The following is a 16,748-nucleotide window of genomic DNA, read 5'->3' as shown; positions in this document are numbered from 1 at the left end:
TTTATTTTATTGTTTAGAGAGAGTGCAAGCGGCAAGGGTGGGGGAAAGGAAGAGGGAGAGAGAGAATCTCAAGCAGGTTCCATATGCAGCACTGAGCCCGATTTAGGGCTCGATCTCATGGCCCTGAGATCATGTCGAAATCAAGACTCAGACCTTCAGCCGACTGAGCCACTCAGGTGCCGCCTAACTGCTTCTTTAGGGCCAGTCAAGTATAACAAAGAAGGAATTTAAAGCCAGTGGATTTTTGACAAGGGTGCCACAATTCACTGGGAAAAGAACAATCTCTTCAACAAACAGTGCTGGGACAACTGGATAGCCATATGTAAAAGGGTCCTACCTCACACCATACACCAAAATTAACAACAAATCAAAACAATGATGATATATAACATTCACTGAGGACTTACCATGTGCCAGGGGCTTTCCATAAATCAAACTAGCCTCCAGAGCCGCACTATGAGACAGATACTGGTATCACTCCCACCTTATAATTGAGGAAACCTAGGGACAATGAGGTTAAGGAAACTTAACCCTGTTGCCCTGTTGGTCAGTGTGGAAGTGCTAGAGCCAGAATTTGAACCAGGATTTTGAACCTCCACACCTGGACTCCTAACTGCTATATGAAAGGGGAAGATTCTCATCTGTCCTTTAGCAAACAGCTGGTGACCCTGGGCGGGTGCCATCACCCCTGTGAGTCTCTGTTTCCTCATATACAACACGGCAATAACAATGTTGGGACTCCACCAGGAGGTCGTGAGGGGTAAATGCTGGTGAAATGTTTAGAGCTGTGCCTGGCTCCCAGGATGCATACGTATTAGCTGTTTCGGTGTGATTAATGATTTTTAGTAATTATTAGCATTAAAACTAAGCCCCTGTTTTTCAGCACTACCCTTGGCTCATAATAGGCACTCAACCCATTTTATTATCATAAATTTTAATGATTTATTTTGTAAGATGAGGCTTTATAAACTTGGAACCCTATTCTTAAGCTCGACCACAGAACACCACCTGGCGATTAATAAGTCACTGAAAAATGTATTACTCGTAAAACAGTAATGGTAGATTTTATTACTAAACAATTACTAATCACCTTCCTTAGAAAGTGAGTTAGAAACTGAAACTGAGCTAGTTCCACACCATTCAGTTCAGCCAGTGAATTCCTAAACCAAGGGCACGAGAAGATCAGTTAACAACCCTGGCCGAACCCCCACGCTCTCTGAACCTGTTTCTCCACTGGATTCAAGAACGAGCCGGGGCATGAGGATTCTCAGAACAAACGTCAGCATGTTCTGCCCAATCGGTTTCTTTGGTCGGGGTCCCGCCTCTTTTCTGGGCACAGCCACGCCCCCTGTGTTTACTCCAGCCAATCCTCGCGCGAGCCCCGCCCACCGCCCCACCACCGCCACCGCGTGCCCAGGACCCTGCGGCCCCATTGGCAGGAGCAGGCTTCTAGCGCCTCTCCAACCCCGTAAGTGGCCTAAGCCCTCGAGACCGCTTCCAGCTGCTCTTCTGGCCAAAGAGGGGAGGATACGATGAGTGTCGTTAACTCTCGGGGCCCCGAGTACCTGGCAGTTGTGTCCTGCACCTCGGGTCGGCCTCCCACGCGGAGCTCTCTCCACACAGGGAATCCCCACGATGGCGGCGGCGCTGCGTGCGCAGCCCCAGTGCTGTGCCTGCGTCTGCGCCTGCACCGACTCCCTGATGGACTACACTTCCCAGATCCCCGCGGGATTCGGGCTCCTCAGGGCAACCATCCTCCGTTGGTCAAGGAGGAAGGAAACTCGGAGCCTCGGGCGGTTTCGCCTGGGATACACCGATGTCAGAAGCTTCTTCTGGCTTTCGTAGGCGAAGTGGAGAAGCATCGCCAGCGTCCATCTCCAGGGCAACCGCCGGCTGGAATCGACGGGGCTTTCTCCATGGCAACTGCCTAAGCGCTGCCGCTAGGAGAAGACCCCTCATTGCAGGCGCTTTTAAGTAGCAGGGATGCTCAACAAAACAGCGTGCTCTGGTCTTAAGACTTAATGGGAAACGTATGTTATAGCACAAAGAAGGGAGGAAAACTAGGTAGGGTGGGAAAGAGTTGATGTGAGGAAGGTTTCTCAGAGGAGGGGATCTTTGAATAAGGTTTTGACGGATGAATAGGAGGTCACCAGGGAGAGAAGAAACGGAGGAAAAAATACCATCTTTACTTACCTATCTGGTCAAAATTTGAAGCTGTGAAGCTGTATGACATAGTCTTAGCGAGGGTGTGGGGAAACTACCATTCTTGTACCATGCAGGTAGGGAGGGGAATGACTTCAGCCTTGAAGTCAATCAGGCAATTGAGGACTATTTTCTGAGAACCTGCTATGTTCTAGGCAGTGCTCTAGGCGCTGGGGATATCGTGGTGAAGGACACACATGGACCCGGCCTTCAGGGAGTCGGAGCAGGCAGTACATAGGAGACATATAAAGGGAAATTACGATTTGTGCTATGAATTAAACAGGCAAGGGGCTGAGACAAATGAAAGGACACCTCTGTGATCATGAAATACAAATATTTGGGAACATACATGTGCAATAAAAGCCTAATAAATCTCATGGCAGCTAGAGGTTGCCCTACCTGTAGATTTCTTTCTTTTCTTCCTTCCTTCCTTCCTTCCTTTCTTTCTTTTCTTTCACAGAGAGAGACACAGCAAGAGAGGGAACACAAGCAAGGGGAGAGGGAGAAGCAGGCTTCCCGCTGAGCAGGGAGCCTGATGCGGGGCTCAATCCCAGGACCCTGGGATCATGACCTGAGCCGAAGGCAGACGCTTAACGACTGAGCCACCCAGGCGCCCCTGTAGATTTCTTTCTAGTGTTTGTGAGAATCTGAGTTGGGGTTTTCTTTAACTTGCCATTGAAGGCAGCCTGAAGTACCAGTATAAACAGGTTGAATGCCTTGCTTTTGGTCTTTTTGGCTACTTGAGTAAGTAAATCATCTCTCTTGTTTGAGCTATTTTGAGTTTTCTGTGACTTGAAACCCAAAACATCCTTCATAATAAAGTCATATTATTCTCCTTTGAAAAATAAGGAAACTGGATCAGACAGCAAGACAATGGCAAAGGCAAGATTCAAAATTAGCTTCTTTTAGACTAAAAAATCCAAGCATTCTACATTAGTATGTGAGTAGAAGAGTGAGGGTGAGTCTTTGAGAAGGAAGTGGATCAATTGTGCCAAGAAAGGTACAAACATGGTGGAATATATTAGAAGAAGGCATTTAAAGATGCTACCCTGCTGGCTTTGAACATGAAGGAAGGGGCCACAAGCCAAAGAATGCAGGTGGCCTCTACAGACTGAAAATTCATACCATAAGACATTTTTAAAAATGCAGATAGAATAAAAATTTAATTGTTAAAAAGTCATAAAAGTACTAGAATACAATATAGGATAATCTTGGGTGTGAGGAAGGCCTTTCTTAGCATGATAGTAGGTCCAAGAACTACAAAAGAAAATACAGATAGATTTGAATACCTAAAAATTTAAAAATTCTATGTAGCAAAATACATCATAAACAAAATTGAAAGAGCAATAACAAACCTGGAGAAAATATTAGTGGCGTATATACCAAGGGTTACTATGTGTAACACTTGCTCCTATAAATCAATACACAAAGGCAGCCCAATTAAAATTGGACAAAATACATAAATAAGCAGTCCAAAGAAAGCAAAACCTTAACAAACACATAAAAGGTCATTAATCTCACTATTGCTAGGACATTTTTACTTATTAGATGAGAAATATTTTTAAAATTTTTTTAAAGATTTATTTATTTGAGAGAGAGCAGAGTGAGAGAGAACACAGAGGGAGAGGGAGCACGGAGAGAGAAGGAGAAGCAGACTCCTCGCTGAGCAAGGAGTCCAATGCAGGACTCGATCCCAGGACTCTGAGATCACGACCTGAGCTGAAGGCAGACACAACCGACTGAGCCACCGAGGTGCCCCTAGAAATATTTTTAAAAGGCTAATACTGAGTAATTTTTGAAGGAAGTTGGGCAACAGAGAATAGGCATTCATATATACTTCCAGGAGTCATATAAATTGGTTCATCCTTTTTTGGAGGATTATTTAGCAATAAATATCAAAATTTAAACATGGACATCCTATGGTCCCACAAGTTTATTTCTAGAAATTCATCTTATGGAGATATCTTGCACAAGTGTCAAATGGTAAATATCCAGTGATGGAAAAGAAAAGATAAACAATCTCAATGTCCATTAATAGGGATTGGTTAAATAAATTCAAGAAACCCTAGCATGAAGTATTATGCAGTTTATAAATGAGGATACATATATATGTTTATATATAAACATGTTTGCATTATCATGGGAAAATATCCACATTATACCAAGTGAAAAAAGTCACTTCTAAAATCATTATGTGTGGGGGCACCTGGTTGGCTGTGGGTGGAGCATGTGACTCTTGATCTCGGAGTTGTGGGTTTGAGATTACTTAAAAAAATAAACATCTTAAATCATATGTGGGCATATACCATACAAATTGTATACTGTTTTTATGTGGATATATATGTATGTGGATATATACGTGTGTGTGTATATACACACACAACCAGTTTCATAAAAACAAAAAAGGAAGTTCATATTCACAGAAAAAAAGTCTAGGATCTTTGGAATGAAGATTTATAGAGAATAAATATGGCGAATTATTCACCATAAACGAGTATTTCTTCAACCACGAAAGGAGTCATATACTAAAAGAAATACCTGGGAAGACTTTAAACACGGTAATAGTTACCATGGGTGATGTTGGTGAGACACAGTCCCATCCTCTGTGGCCAGATTGCCAACGGACACAGAACTTCTTGGAAGCCATTGGCCCACGTCTCTGGGATCACTGAAACATTCTTCCTTTGACCCCATGACTTCCCTGCCCAGATTTCACTTGGAAACTGGTCGGATGCTCAGCCAAAAACTTCAGCAGAAGGGACGTTTATAAAAGTCAAGAACTGGAAACAACCAAAATGTCCAATAGGGGATTGGTGAATTCACTGGCTGAATTAACTATGCAACCCCCCCCCCAAACATCTGGTTGTTAAAGATGATTTAATGACATGGATAAATCATGATATTTAACGATAGGGGCTCATGATATAAAGTAAACTAGAAGTATGCTAAATTGCATATTCAGTATACCCCAAATTTATTTAAGCATCTATAATATTATGTATTGTTTTTAAAGTAGCAGAAGTGTATCCAAATGTTAACAGTTATCTCTGGGTGGCACTGAACTTCGGGTGAAATCTTCTGGATTTCTTGGGTCTTCTAAATTTTCTATAAGAAGCATGTATTGATTTTTATAATAATAAACATTATTTTAAGAAGGACACATTATACGTGAAATGTGTTCAATCTCCATAGATGTTCAGAGCATAGCTTCTGAGCCTGACTACCTGGGCTTGAATCTATACTCCACGAGCTCATAGCTGTGAGACTTTGGCCACTTCATCTCCCTGTGCTTTGGTGTCCTCACCTGTAAAATGGGACAATATAGCCCTGAAGAGGTGGGATTGTTGAAAGAACAAGAATTGAGACATACCGAGGGCTTGGGACAGAACTTGGCACACAGTTAAGTTACTGAAAATTCTAGTCATTTTATATGTTTGACATAGGAAAACATTATGGTAAATATAGTGCTGGTAAAAATAGTGTGGAACTGTGGTCCTCATGCCCAGCTTGTCCCAGGCAGACTGGGACCAGGCCATTTGGAAAGCAATTTGACAAGATGTTCCAGTAATCAGGAAAAGCATTAGAATCGTGCTCCTGCTATTTCCAACCTGGGAACATGACTTAGAGAAATAATCTCCTCAGAAGGACAGAGGAAGCAAGTATGGAAATGCTCATTCTAACATTTGTAATTGGGAAAATTGGTGAACCACCTGTGAAAATCAGGGGCTTAGAACAAAATCCACGTGGGGGAATGGATTTGCAAACTATTTTACACCCACCAGTGAAATATTATTAGCCTGAATAATGATGAGTATGAAGTGTATGTGATTACAAAAGACAACGCTCAGGGTATAATAGGGACAAATCAGAGAAAGCCAAAATTGTTTCTACGCTCTGATCACAGTGAAATAAAATAACATTTATTTTAAGATGATATTTGAAAGGGAATACAAAAAAATCAAAACAATAGGACTTCTGAGGGTGGCCATATTGCTTTTGTTTTAGGCTTAAAAATATGGATATGGAAGACAGAGTAAAACAAAACCAGAAAGAAATACACACAAAATGACAGGCTCTCCCTGGGCTGTGTGGTTATGGAGAATTGGTATTTTATTCCATACTTCTCGACACTTTCCAAATTATCCTTTATGATAAGTATATGTTATTTTACTTTAAAATATTTCCTGTTATAAAAGTATGTGCATTATTTTTATAATAAAATATAAATACTATTTTTTGTTTGTTTTTTGGTTTTTGGTGGTTTTTTAGAGAGGGAGAGAGAGAGAAACAGAAGGAGAGAGAGAATCTTAAGGGGCTCAATCTCATGACCCTGAGATCAAGACCTGAGCCGAAGTCAAGAGTGAGACACTTAACGGACTGAGCCACCCAGGCACTACCACTTCCCTTTTTTAATACTGTGTTTTTATGATGAAAATATGATGAAAGAAAAACTTCCCTTTGGGCATAAATAAAAACAGAAAATGATGCTTAAGAGGGAAACTCCTTTATAAAGCGTAAATCCTGGACATGGGAAAGACACAAAAAATAGGCTTTAAAAATGGCTGTAAATAGTGGAACATACTATGTTTAAGCCAACTGTGGATTTTGCCATGAAATTTGTAGCTTAGAGTTTTAAAGGATACTAAAATCTAGTGTTGGTGTTCAGCTACATAGACTTGTACTCTGAAGGGTTAATCTTCCCATTTTTTTTTTCCCTCGAATTTTCAAGCTCCAGTTTAATGAATGAGCGATAAATTTAAAAAGTTCACAGAGACCTTATTAAAGATATCAGATGATGTTATGTTCCATTTACACCACCCTCTGGGGATGCCATAAGACTGAAAAATAGGGGGGAAGATGAGATTTTAGCAGGGGAGCTCCTAAACTGATCAGAAGCTGTCCCAGCTGGTGATAAACTGCACCAGGTCCTTGTAGGAAATAGAGAAGCAACTCTCTCAATATATAGTGTTAGGGTTCCTCTCTGGGAGGAAGTTACTGGTGCTGATGAAGGCTACACCGAACCCAGCATCAGAACCGCCCATCTGCTACCTTCTCAGGCTTTCTGGTCAGCAGGAGTTCTCTGAACATCAGCAAGCTGTGTGCTCCATGCAAAGCCTTTCTCAAAATCATCGCAGACGCAGGCGTCGTGCACAGTGTGAAGTCTCCGGTGTTCAGTCAGGTGTGAACTCCAGCTGAAATCCTCCCCACATTCCTTACACACATAGCGTTTGCCACCTGTGTGTACCTTCTGGTGTTGAATAAGGTGCGAAATCTGGGTATAGGTTTTTCCACAGTTGTTACATTTATAGGGCTTCTCTCCCGTATGGATCCTCTGATGCTGAATAAGGTGGATGCTCTGGTTGAAAGCTTTCCCGCATTCCTTGCAGGCGTAGGGTTTCTCGCCAGTGTGAATTCTTTGATGTTGGGTGAGGGAGGAGTTGTGACTGAATGTTTTCCCACACTCTTTGCACTTATAGGGTTTCTCGCCTGTGTGGATTTTCTGATGCTCGATAAGGTGGGTGCTCCGGCTGAAGGCTTTCCCACACTCACGGCACTCATAAGGTTTCTCTCCAGTGTGAATCCTCTGGTGTTGGATGAGGTGGGAAATCTGGGTATAAGCCTTCCCACAAACTTTACACTCATAGGGCTTCTCCCCGGTGTGAATCCTCTGGTGCCGGGTAAGCGAAGAGTTCTGGCTGAAGGTTTTCCCACATTCGTTACATTTGTAGGGCTTCTCACCAGTGTGAATCGTCTGGTGTTGAGTGAAGGACGAGGTGTGACTGAAAGCCTTTCCACACTCATTACATATATAGGGTTTTTCTCCCATGTGAACACTCTGGTGCCTCATAAGGTGGGAAATCTGTGTATAAGCCTTCCCACACTCGTTACACTCATAGGGCTTCTCACCAGTGTGAATTCTCTGATGCTGAGTCAGGGATGAACTGTGGCTGAAGGCTTTGCCACACTCAGAGCACTCATAGGGTTTCTCTCCAGTGTGAACTCGCTGGTGCTGGGACAGGGACGAGCTATGGCTGAAGGTTTTCCCACACTCGTTACATTTGTAGGGTTTCTCTCCGGTGTGGATTGTCTGGTGCTGAGTCAAAGAGGAAGTGTGACAGAAGGCCTTGCCACACTCACCACATTTGTAGGGCTTCTCCCCCGTGTGGATTTTCTGGTGGCGGGTGAGGTGGGACACCTGTGAGTAGAACTTCCCACACTGGTTGCATTTATAGGGTTTCTCCCCAGTATGGCACCGCTGGTGTTTAATGAGGGAGGAGCTCTGGGTGAAGGCCTTCCCACATTCCTTGCATTTGTATGGCTTCTCTCCAGTGTGGATCCTCTGATGCTCAGTAAGCGATGAGCTCTGAGTAAAGGTCTTGCCGCACTCGCTGCACACGTAGGGCTTCTCTCCCGTGTGAATGATGTGGTGCTGAATGAAATACGAGCTGTTGCTGAACGCCTTCCCGCAATCATTACACTTGTAGGGTTTCTCTCCAGTGTGAATCCTCTGGTGTAGAATATAGTCTGAATGGTAAATGAAGGCTTTCCCGCATTCTGCACAGTTAAGTGGCTTCTTTTCTACAAATGTTCTTTGGCGTTTCAGGCTCTTTCTTGGCCCATTCCTCTTCCGAGTTCTCTCTCCCACAGGCCCTCTTTGCTTCCTGATGAAGGCGGAGGTCTGCCTGAGGCTCCGCCCATGCTCGTGACAGCCCAGGCCTCTCCCCCCACAGACAGTTTCCTTGAGAGGAGCAAACATACACCTCAAACGCCTCTCCTGCTCTCCCTGGTCCTCCACCTGACGGCTCCAGGTCCAGGATGCCCCCAGCCTGGCATCTCCAAGCACTTCCCTTAAAACTCCCTCCCTCTCTCCCACTGGGGAAGTGGCCTCTTCAGAAACCCTCTTTTTCAGAAATGACTCCCAAGGAGCTGCAGAGCTGGTGTGCAAGGCTGAAAGACATGGAAAATGTGAATATCGTCTGCGTTGGAACCAAGGAAACTGATCAAGTTGAACTGGCACTGGAAAACTTTAAAAGGCAAGTTTCAAAGTGTAGGTTGCTATTTCAAAACACAGGAGAGACTCGTGTTGTGACATGGAAGGATGGCCTCAAAATATCCGAAAAATGAAAATGTTTTTTTACAAATGATTTGACTTATTTATTTGAGAGAGTGAGTGAGTGAGAGAGCACAAACAGGGGTTGCGGCAGAGGGAGAGGAAGAAGCAGACTCCCCCATTGAGCAGGGAGCCCGATGCGGGGCTCAATCCCGCGACTCCAGGACCATGACCTGAGCTGAAGGCAGATGTTTAACCAACTGAGCCACCCAGGTGCCCCAAGTTGTATATGTTTATGTATGTGTTAACATGTGTATGCACGTGCATAGTGGGATGGAGGGTTTTCAATTTATTATTATTTACTTTTTGTTGTGGTAAAATACATACAACATAAAATATGACATTTAGGTCATTTTTAGGTGTGCTGTTCCATTGCATGTATATACTCATGCTGTGGTACAATCGTCACCACCATCCACCTCCAGAATGTTTTCATCTTCCCAAACTGAAACATTACCCATCAAATACTAATGCCATTTACCCTTCCCCAGCCCCTGGCCACCACCATTCCACTTTGGCTCTATGAATTTGCCTACTCTAGGCGCCTCATGTAAGTGGAATCATACAATACTTGTCATTTTGTGTCTGGCTTACTTCACTTAGCATCATGCCCTCAAGGTTTATTCACGTTGTTATTATTTACTTTTGTAATTAAAAAAATACAGTAAAGCTTTTGGGGTAAAATGAGAAAAGTAAATTTTTTTGAGAGATAAGCAAGATTATGGGGAGATTTCCATTTCCTGCTTTATTTTTATTTACATTTTCAAAGTTTCTGCGATGAACACATATAACTTTAATTTGATCAAAAGATATCAATAAATAGGGGTGCCTGGGTGGCTCAATTGGTTAAGCGTCTGCCTTTGGCTCAGGTCATTTTCTCAGGGTCCTGGGATCGAGCCCCACAGCAGGCTCCCCGCTCAGCAGGGAGTCTGTTTGTCCCTGTCCCTTCCCCTGCTCGTTCTAGCTCTCTCTCAAATAAATAAATAAAATCTTTTTTAAAAAAAGATGTCAATAAATATTAAGTGTATGTGAGGCTTTTACAGCACAATCTTGCAATCTGGAGAAAGGGTAGTGTAGAGAAGAGATGATAAGCAGGAAGCACAGCCATGTGGAATTTGTTGAAGGGGATGGATTTTTTGATGCTAGTAGATCTGTTCACGGGACACCTATTAATTGCATATTGTTACATGCCAGCCACAGTGCTAGGGCTTGCTGTCAGGGGTACTGGGGAGCCATGGGAGGGCTATGAGTACGGGAGAAGTGGGATCAGCTCCAGGTGTAGAAAGACCCCTCTTGGGCTGTGTGAGATGAATGGGAGGGCATAAGAGTGGAGGCTGGAAGGTGAGGGAGGAGGCCGGGATGAGAGTCCAGCCAAGGAGCTGAGGCCTGAGCCAGGGCTGTGGTACAGAGGACAGGGGACTGGGAAAAGTTAGGGGGCAGGAGGGACAGGACTGGGGACCAATGGGCTGTGGTGAACGGGAAGGAGGACGAAGTCCCACCCCACAACACGGTGGGCAGTGACGGAAACAAAGATGCTTCAACCCCCTCCCCTCATGGAGTTTGTGGGCCAGTGGGGGGCAAACATCTGGCCTCCTATTCCCCACCATGTTCGGTGGGGTCCCACTTCTGGGTCTTTACATAGATGATTCCCAATAAAGAATCACCAATAATCACTGTAGCCTATTCTGACCAGTGGGTTACTGTGTGCCAGGTGCTGGGCTACACTTTTAGGTGTTAATTCATTGACCTTTCCCAACCCAGGGTATTGAGCCCATTTTGCAGGTGAGGAAATCGAGGCACAGAGGGACTAAATGACCTGCCTGAAGGTCACAGAGCCAGAAGTGCTGGAGCTGGGATTTGAACCAGCGCCCACAACTATGGCGGGTGTTGGGCTGCCTCATTCTTGTCACTGATCAAGACAGACAGGATAGGAAGATGGCTCACACCTGCTGGACAACCTCACCCACCTGGACAGGTAGCTTGCCGGGCTTCCTTCTTCTCCATTCTGGGCTCCTCCCCTCGCTCCAGACGGGAGATCACATCGGGTTTACACCCAAGAGGGCCCACCCCTGAAAAAGACACAAGATTTGGCCATGGTTGCCAGTCATCGGGAGGCCTCGGGGCTGGGCCCCAGGCTCTGGGTCTGCAGGGGAGCTGCATACATTGGGTGCCTAATGATTAGAAGGTCTAATGGTCCAGATGCCTGGGTGGCTCAGTCGGTTAAGGGTCCAACTCTGGGTTTTGGCTCAGGTCATGATCTCAGGGTCCTGGGATTGAGCCCCACATTGGGCTCCCTGCTCAATGGGGAGTCTGCTTGAGATTCTCTCTCTTTCTCTCTCTCTCTCCTTCTGCCCTTCCCCTACTCTCACTCTCTCTCTAAAATAAATCAATAGGGTGCCTGGGTGGCTCAGTCATTAAGCATCTGCCTTCGGCTCAGGTCATGATCCCAGGGTCCTGGGATCAAGCCCCACAATTGGGCTCCCTGCTCCGCGGGAAGCCTGCTTCTCCCTCTCCCACTCCCCTTGCTTGTGTTCCTGCTCTCGCTATCTCTTTCTCTGTCAAATAAATAAATAAAATATTTAAAAATAAATCAATAAATAAATCTTAAAAAAAAAAAAAAAGCAGCAGCTCTAATGGTCCATGCGAGATTCATTTGTTGAGTGCCTACTACGTTCCAGAAAGAGCCTGAGTCCTGACATCACTGCTTACTTGGAAACAGGGGCTTTGCAGATGTAATTAGTGAAGATGAGGTCCTATAGGAGCAGGCTGGGCCCTGAGTCCAAAGACCGGTGTCTTTGTTTGAAGAGGAGAGACATACAGACACAATGGAAGGGAAAGGTCATGTGAAGATGGAGGCCAAGATTGGGGTGACAGGGGTACAGGGCAAGGAATGGCAAGGGCCGCCAGGAGCCTCTGGAAGCTGCATCCAGGAAGGACTCTCAGAGGGAGCAGGGCCCTGCCCACAGCTGGATTTTACACTTCTGGCCTCTGAACTGTGAGGGAATACATTTCTGCAGGGGACAGGTGGAAGGGACCGCGTTCTTTACACCCAAGTTGCGCAGAAAAGGGGTCACACAGCAGGCTGCCGGCTCTCTTTGGAAAGACCTCCTCCCATGGCTGCCCGTGGCTGGCTGGCATCTGGGAAGCTGGATTTCGGGAGGGTTCCCAGCACTCCCTGACCGCCAGGAGGGGCGCCCTGTGCCTAAGCTGTTGGTGCAAACAACGTGGTTTCTGCTGAACACCTGCTTTCCTTCGGGGAGTCTGGAATTTTGACACGTGCCAGGCCGAGGGCGCTGACGTGACTGGCCCCCACGAAAAACCTGGGGCACTGATGGAGACTCTAACAAGCATTCCTGATGGACAACTTCTCACACGTGTTGTCACGTCTCGTTGCCCGTCCTGTGTGACTCCACGGGGAGGGGACTCTGGCCTGGTCTCCCCCAGATCTCGTCCCATGTGCCTCATCCCTTTGCTGACTGTGCTTGGTGTCCTTGCGCTGCAGTGAATTGGGGCGGTGAGTACAACTGCATGCTGAGGCCTGCGGGTCCTCCTTGAGCCCCCCAACCTGGGGGCTTTCCTCGGGCCCCTGACGTAGAAGTTTAAGCGGGTTTTTGGTGAGTTTGTCCAGTGAAAGTGTGTGAGTGAGCATGGCTGAGGAAGGAACCTTCAAACCACCAGAGTTCACAGGGCAAAGGCAAGACAGAAGAATCAGAAAAAGAAATTGAGGAGAGATGGAGGTGGACAGAAAGACAGACACTGAGGAGGCTGGAGTAGGGTCAGGGGGTGAGGACAAGGCCAGATCAGGGCTGGGCTGCAGGGACAGAGGAGGGGATGGGCAGAAATTGTTGGGAGTCGGAGAGGATGTGGTGGGCTGTTGGGGAGGGGGTAGGATGGTGCTGGGGGGTGACTGGTCTGGGGACAGGGGACCCAGAGGAGGAGGGGCAGTTCAGTGTGGAGACGCTGAGCTCAGGGTGAGTGTGACAAATGTGAAGGGCCTTGAGGGGGCGCAGGAGGTGGGTGGGTGGACAATGTAGGACTAGGGAGACACATTTGGGAACAGCATTTCTGTGTCTTGGAAAGATTCTAAGATGGAGCTAGATGACTGGAGGACATCCAAGGAACACTTGGAGTCTGAGATGCTAGAACAGGCATTCCAGGGAGTAATCTGAGGTCACCACACGTAGAAAGGGAAGCAAGAAGAGAAGGTGGGGGCACAGGCTGAAGATTTTGCAGGACAGGCAGAGGACTCCGGGCCCTCGGGGACGCAGGGACTCTAGGAGAAGCAGCGGAGAGACAGAGGGACAGAGAGTGGCCAGCCAGGAGGGACCGGTAAAAAGAGCAGAGAGGGTACCCCATGACCTCAGCAAATACCCACTGTTGAGCAGTGGGTGGGCACAAAGGAGATGAGGGCAGAAGGGGGGCATCACGCCTCTTCCTGGGGAGGCAGGGGGCAGGGCCTCACCCAGTGACAGAAGGTTCTGGTAGTTCTCTAGCATCACGTCCCGGTACAACTCCCTCTGGCCAGGCCCCAGCTGGCCCCACTCCTCCAGGGTGAAGTCCACAGCCACATCCTTGAAGGTCACTGATTCCTGCAAGGGACAATTTTACATGGTGGAGGGGCACATCCTTCTAGAACTCTGGGGCCGGGAGAGGTCATGGGTCAACAGCCTACCCCTGCTGGTGGTTGAACCAGCTCTAACACTCTGGGCTGGAACATACTGACTCAGCAGGTTTGAGATAACTGAATAAAAATGGCCCACAGAAATGCAGAAAGTTTTGGCCAGCTCCTAGCCCATAGGCTTCTTGGCAGAAGGTAGGAGAAAGCTCCCTTTTGCGTGACTCTTTACTGCCATCTGTTGGAAAATCGTTATAATATGCCAATTATTTTAGTAAATGACCGTTTACTGCCATCTGCATGAAAACTTCCACAATATACCAGTGTATGAGGTACATGTGAAACCTGCCACTGAGGTAAAGCACTCTTGTGCAGTGCGCAACCTGCACACCTATATATGACAGCCCTAAGAAACACCTTTTTTTTTTAAATCAAGCCATTGTGTGCAAGAGTGATAACTAAGTGGCGCTCCATCCCAGACCCGAACTGGGATCCCAATGCCCATCCCTGACTCCAAGGATAAGGCTCAGGGGTGAAGCAAAACTATCCACTGCCCACTTCTCTCGGCAACTCAAAGGCTGCTGAGAGTTAGTTTGGTTTGTAGACCGGGTCATAACGTCCCAACTCAGAGCATCCTGCCCCTCCCCCTTCCCCTCCTCGTTGCACCTCCCAGCCCCAGAGCCCCTCCCACCATAGCCTCTTCCCCATGCCTGGGAGGAGCAGAAGATCTTCAGGCCACAGGCAGAGATGAGGATGGCCCTCTGGGGTCCACAAGATCATCTTGGGGAAGGGGAAGCCCAGAATCACCTGGTCTTCAGCCATCAGGGTCCTGTGGCCACTGCGTGGTCCTGGGCATGTGCCTCCAGGAGACAGGAGCAGGCCTGAGTCCGCAGAGCTGGAGGAGGAGACTGGAGCACAGAGGAGGGTCAGTTCTCGCCCAGACAGACAGACAGATGCTTTCCCGAAGATGCCTCATGACAGGGGACTCTAGTCTCCCAGGAGCTGGAGCAAAGGCTCCGGACGGGCTGCCCGAGGCCCCCATTCCACACCAACAACCGCTAGCAATCAGGAGGCTCAGCTCACTGCACCTACATAACAGCTCTGAAAGACTAGTTTAACTAGAGTTATCTCCAGAGAAGGAAATAGAGGCACAAGAGGTCAAGACCCTTGCTCAAGGTCACAGAGAGATCAAGTATCAGAGCACGATTCAGGCCCAGAAGTCTGGCTGCAGAGCTAAGCCGCCTTTTTATTTTTTTAATTTTATTTATTTATTTTAAGCTGCCTTTTTAGTCTTACTTTTTTCTTCTTGTGGTAAAATGCATATAACATGCAATATAACATTTTAACCACTTTAAATGATACAGTTCAGTGGCATTTAGGACGTTCACAGTGATGTGCAACCATCACCACGATCTGGCTCCAGAATGTTTTCACCATCTCCCTAAAAGGAAACCTTATACTGTTAATCAGTCACTACCAAATCTCCCTGTTCTGTCCCAGCCCTCCAATGCCAGCCTCTGATAACTACTCATCGTTTTTTCTTTTTAAAAAAGATTTGTTTATTTATTTTACAGAGAGGGGACGGACAGAGGGAGAGGGAGCGAGAGTCCCAAGCTGACTCTGCACTGAGCGCAGAGCCCAACTCTGGGCTCAATCTCACGACCCTGAGATCATTCACCCGAGCTGAAACCAATCAGTCACTTAACTGACTGAGCCACCCAGGTGCCCCTCATCTTTCTGTCTTAATGGATTTGCCTATTCTGGACATTTCATATGAAGGGAATCATATAATATGTGGCCCTTTGTGTCTGGCTTCTTTCATTTAGCATAATGTGTTCCAGAGTCATCCATGTTGCACCACGTATCAAGGCTTCATTCCTTTTTATGGCTGAATAGTATTCTGTGGCATGGATCTACCCCTTTTTTGAAGAGCTCCTTCTTTTTTTTTTTTTTTTAATAGGACGTGGTGCCCCATGCATGACCCTGAGATCAAGACCTGAGCTGAGATCAAGAGTTGGACACTTAACCGACTGAGCCACCCAGGCGCCCCTGCAGAGCTCCTCCTATCTGCCTTACAAATCCTGAATAAGGATCCTGATCTCCCACTTAAGATGTTTAAAGAAAGGTTCCATCTGCTAGAATAAAGTTTAAAAAAATCCCTGCAAAAAAAAAAAAAATCTCTGCCAAAGAAAAATCGGTGTTTGGACTATGGTCACTTCCATCCATTCATCAAATATGCTCTGAGACTCGTGAGAGTGACAGGCTCATCTGAGGGCAGAATAATGAGCGAGATGAGGCTCTGCCCTAAAGGGGCTCCCTGCCTGGTGGGGGAGACAGGCCTGGACATAGGCCAGGTGGTGGGCTGAACAATGGCCCTACTCCTGTATCTTGTGGACGAACAAGGGATGTGATTAAGTTAAGCACCTCTAGGTAGGAAGATTATCCTGGATTATCTGGGTGGGTCCTAAATGCAATCATAAGTGTCCTTAGAAGAGAGAGGCCGGGGGCTATTTGACCTGGAGGAGGCGGCTATGTGAGGGAAATCAAGAGAAGCAGAGTTAGGGAGAGAAGACCCTGCCTCTGGCTTTGAAGCTGGAGGAAGAGGCCTCATCTAAGGAACGCAAGCAGACTCTAGAAGCTGGAAAAAAAGGCAAGGAAATGGATTGTCCCCTAGAGCCTCAGGGCGGAGCACCGCTCTGCTGACACCTTGATTTCAGCACGGTGAAACCCACTGCAGGCTTCTGACCTCCCGAACTGTAAGAGAACACATTTGTGTTGTTTGAAGCCACCAAGATTGTGGTAACTTACAGCAGGAAGGGA

General features: G+C 46.6%; 1 protein-coding gene across 1 annotated transcript; it reads right to left on the bottom strand.

The window, feature by feature from the left end:
- Nucleotides 1-7,255: 7,255 nt before the first annotated feature.
- LOC110572714 (zinc finger protein 345) lies at nucleotides 7,256-16,539 on the bottom strand. Its single transcript, XM_044911355.1, has 5 exons — nucleotides 16,507-16,539; nucleotides 13,776-13,902; nucleotides 11,281-11,382; nucleotides 9,077-9,150; nucleotides 7,256-8,941 (listed from the first exon to the last, which is right to left on the bottom strand). Exons 1-5 carry the CDS (start codon nucleotides 16,537-16,539, stop codon nucleotides 7,256-7,258), a joined length of 2,022 nt encoding a protein of 673 aa, XP_044767290.1.
- Nucleotides 16,540-16,748: the final 209 nt, after the last annotated feature.

Source organism: Neomonachus schauinslandi, chromosome 16 (assembly GCF_002201575.2).
Source record: "Neomonachus schauinslandi chromosome 16, ASM220157v2, whole genome shotgun sequence".
Classification (NCBI taxonomy): domain Eukaryota; kingdom Metazoa; phylum Chordata; class Mammalia; order Carnivora; family Phocidae; genus Neomonachus; species Neomonachus schauinslandi.
Note: the sequence above shows the minus strand (reverse complement) of the source record. Positions and strands in the feature narration are given on the sequence as shown.

Excerpts from the sequence above, each read along its gene's own strand:
- LOC110572714 (XM_044911355.1), bottom strand. The coding sequence starts at position 16,539 with ATGAGGCCTCTTCCTCCAGCTTCAAAGCCAGAG. Across the intron at positions 13,903-16,506 it reads CTCCAGCTTCAAAGCCAGAG|GAATCAGTGACCTTCAAGGA; the intron begins GCAGGGTCTTCT and ends TGTCCCTTGCAG. Across the intron at positions 9,151-11,280 it reads CCGGCAAGCTACCTGTCCAG|CCTTGCACACCAGCTCTGCA; the intron begins GTGGGTGAGGTT and ends CATGTCTTTCAG.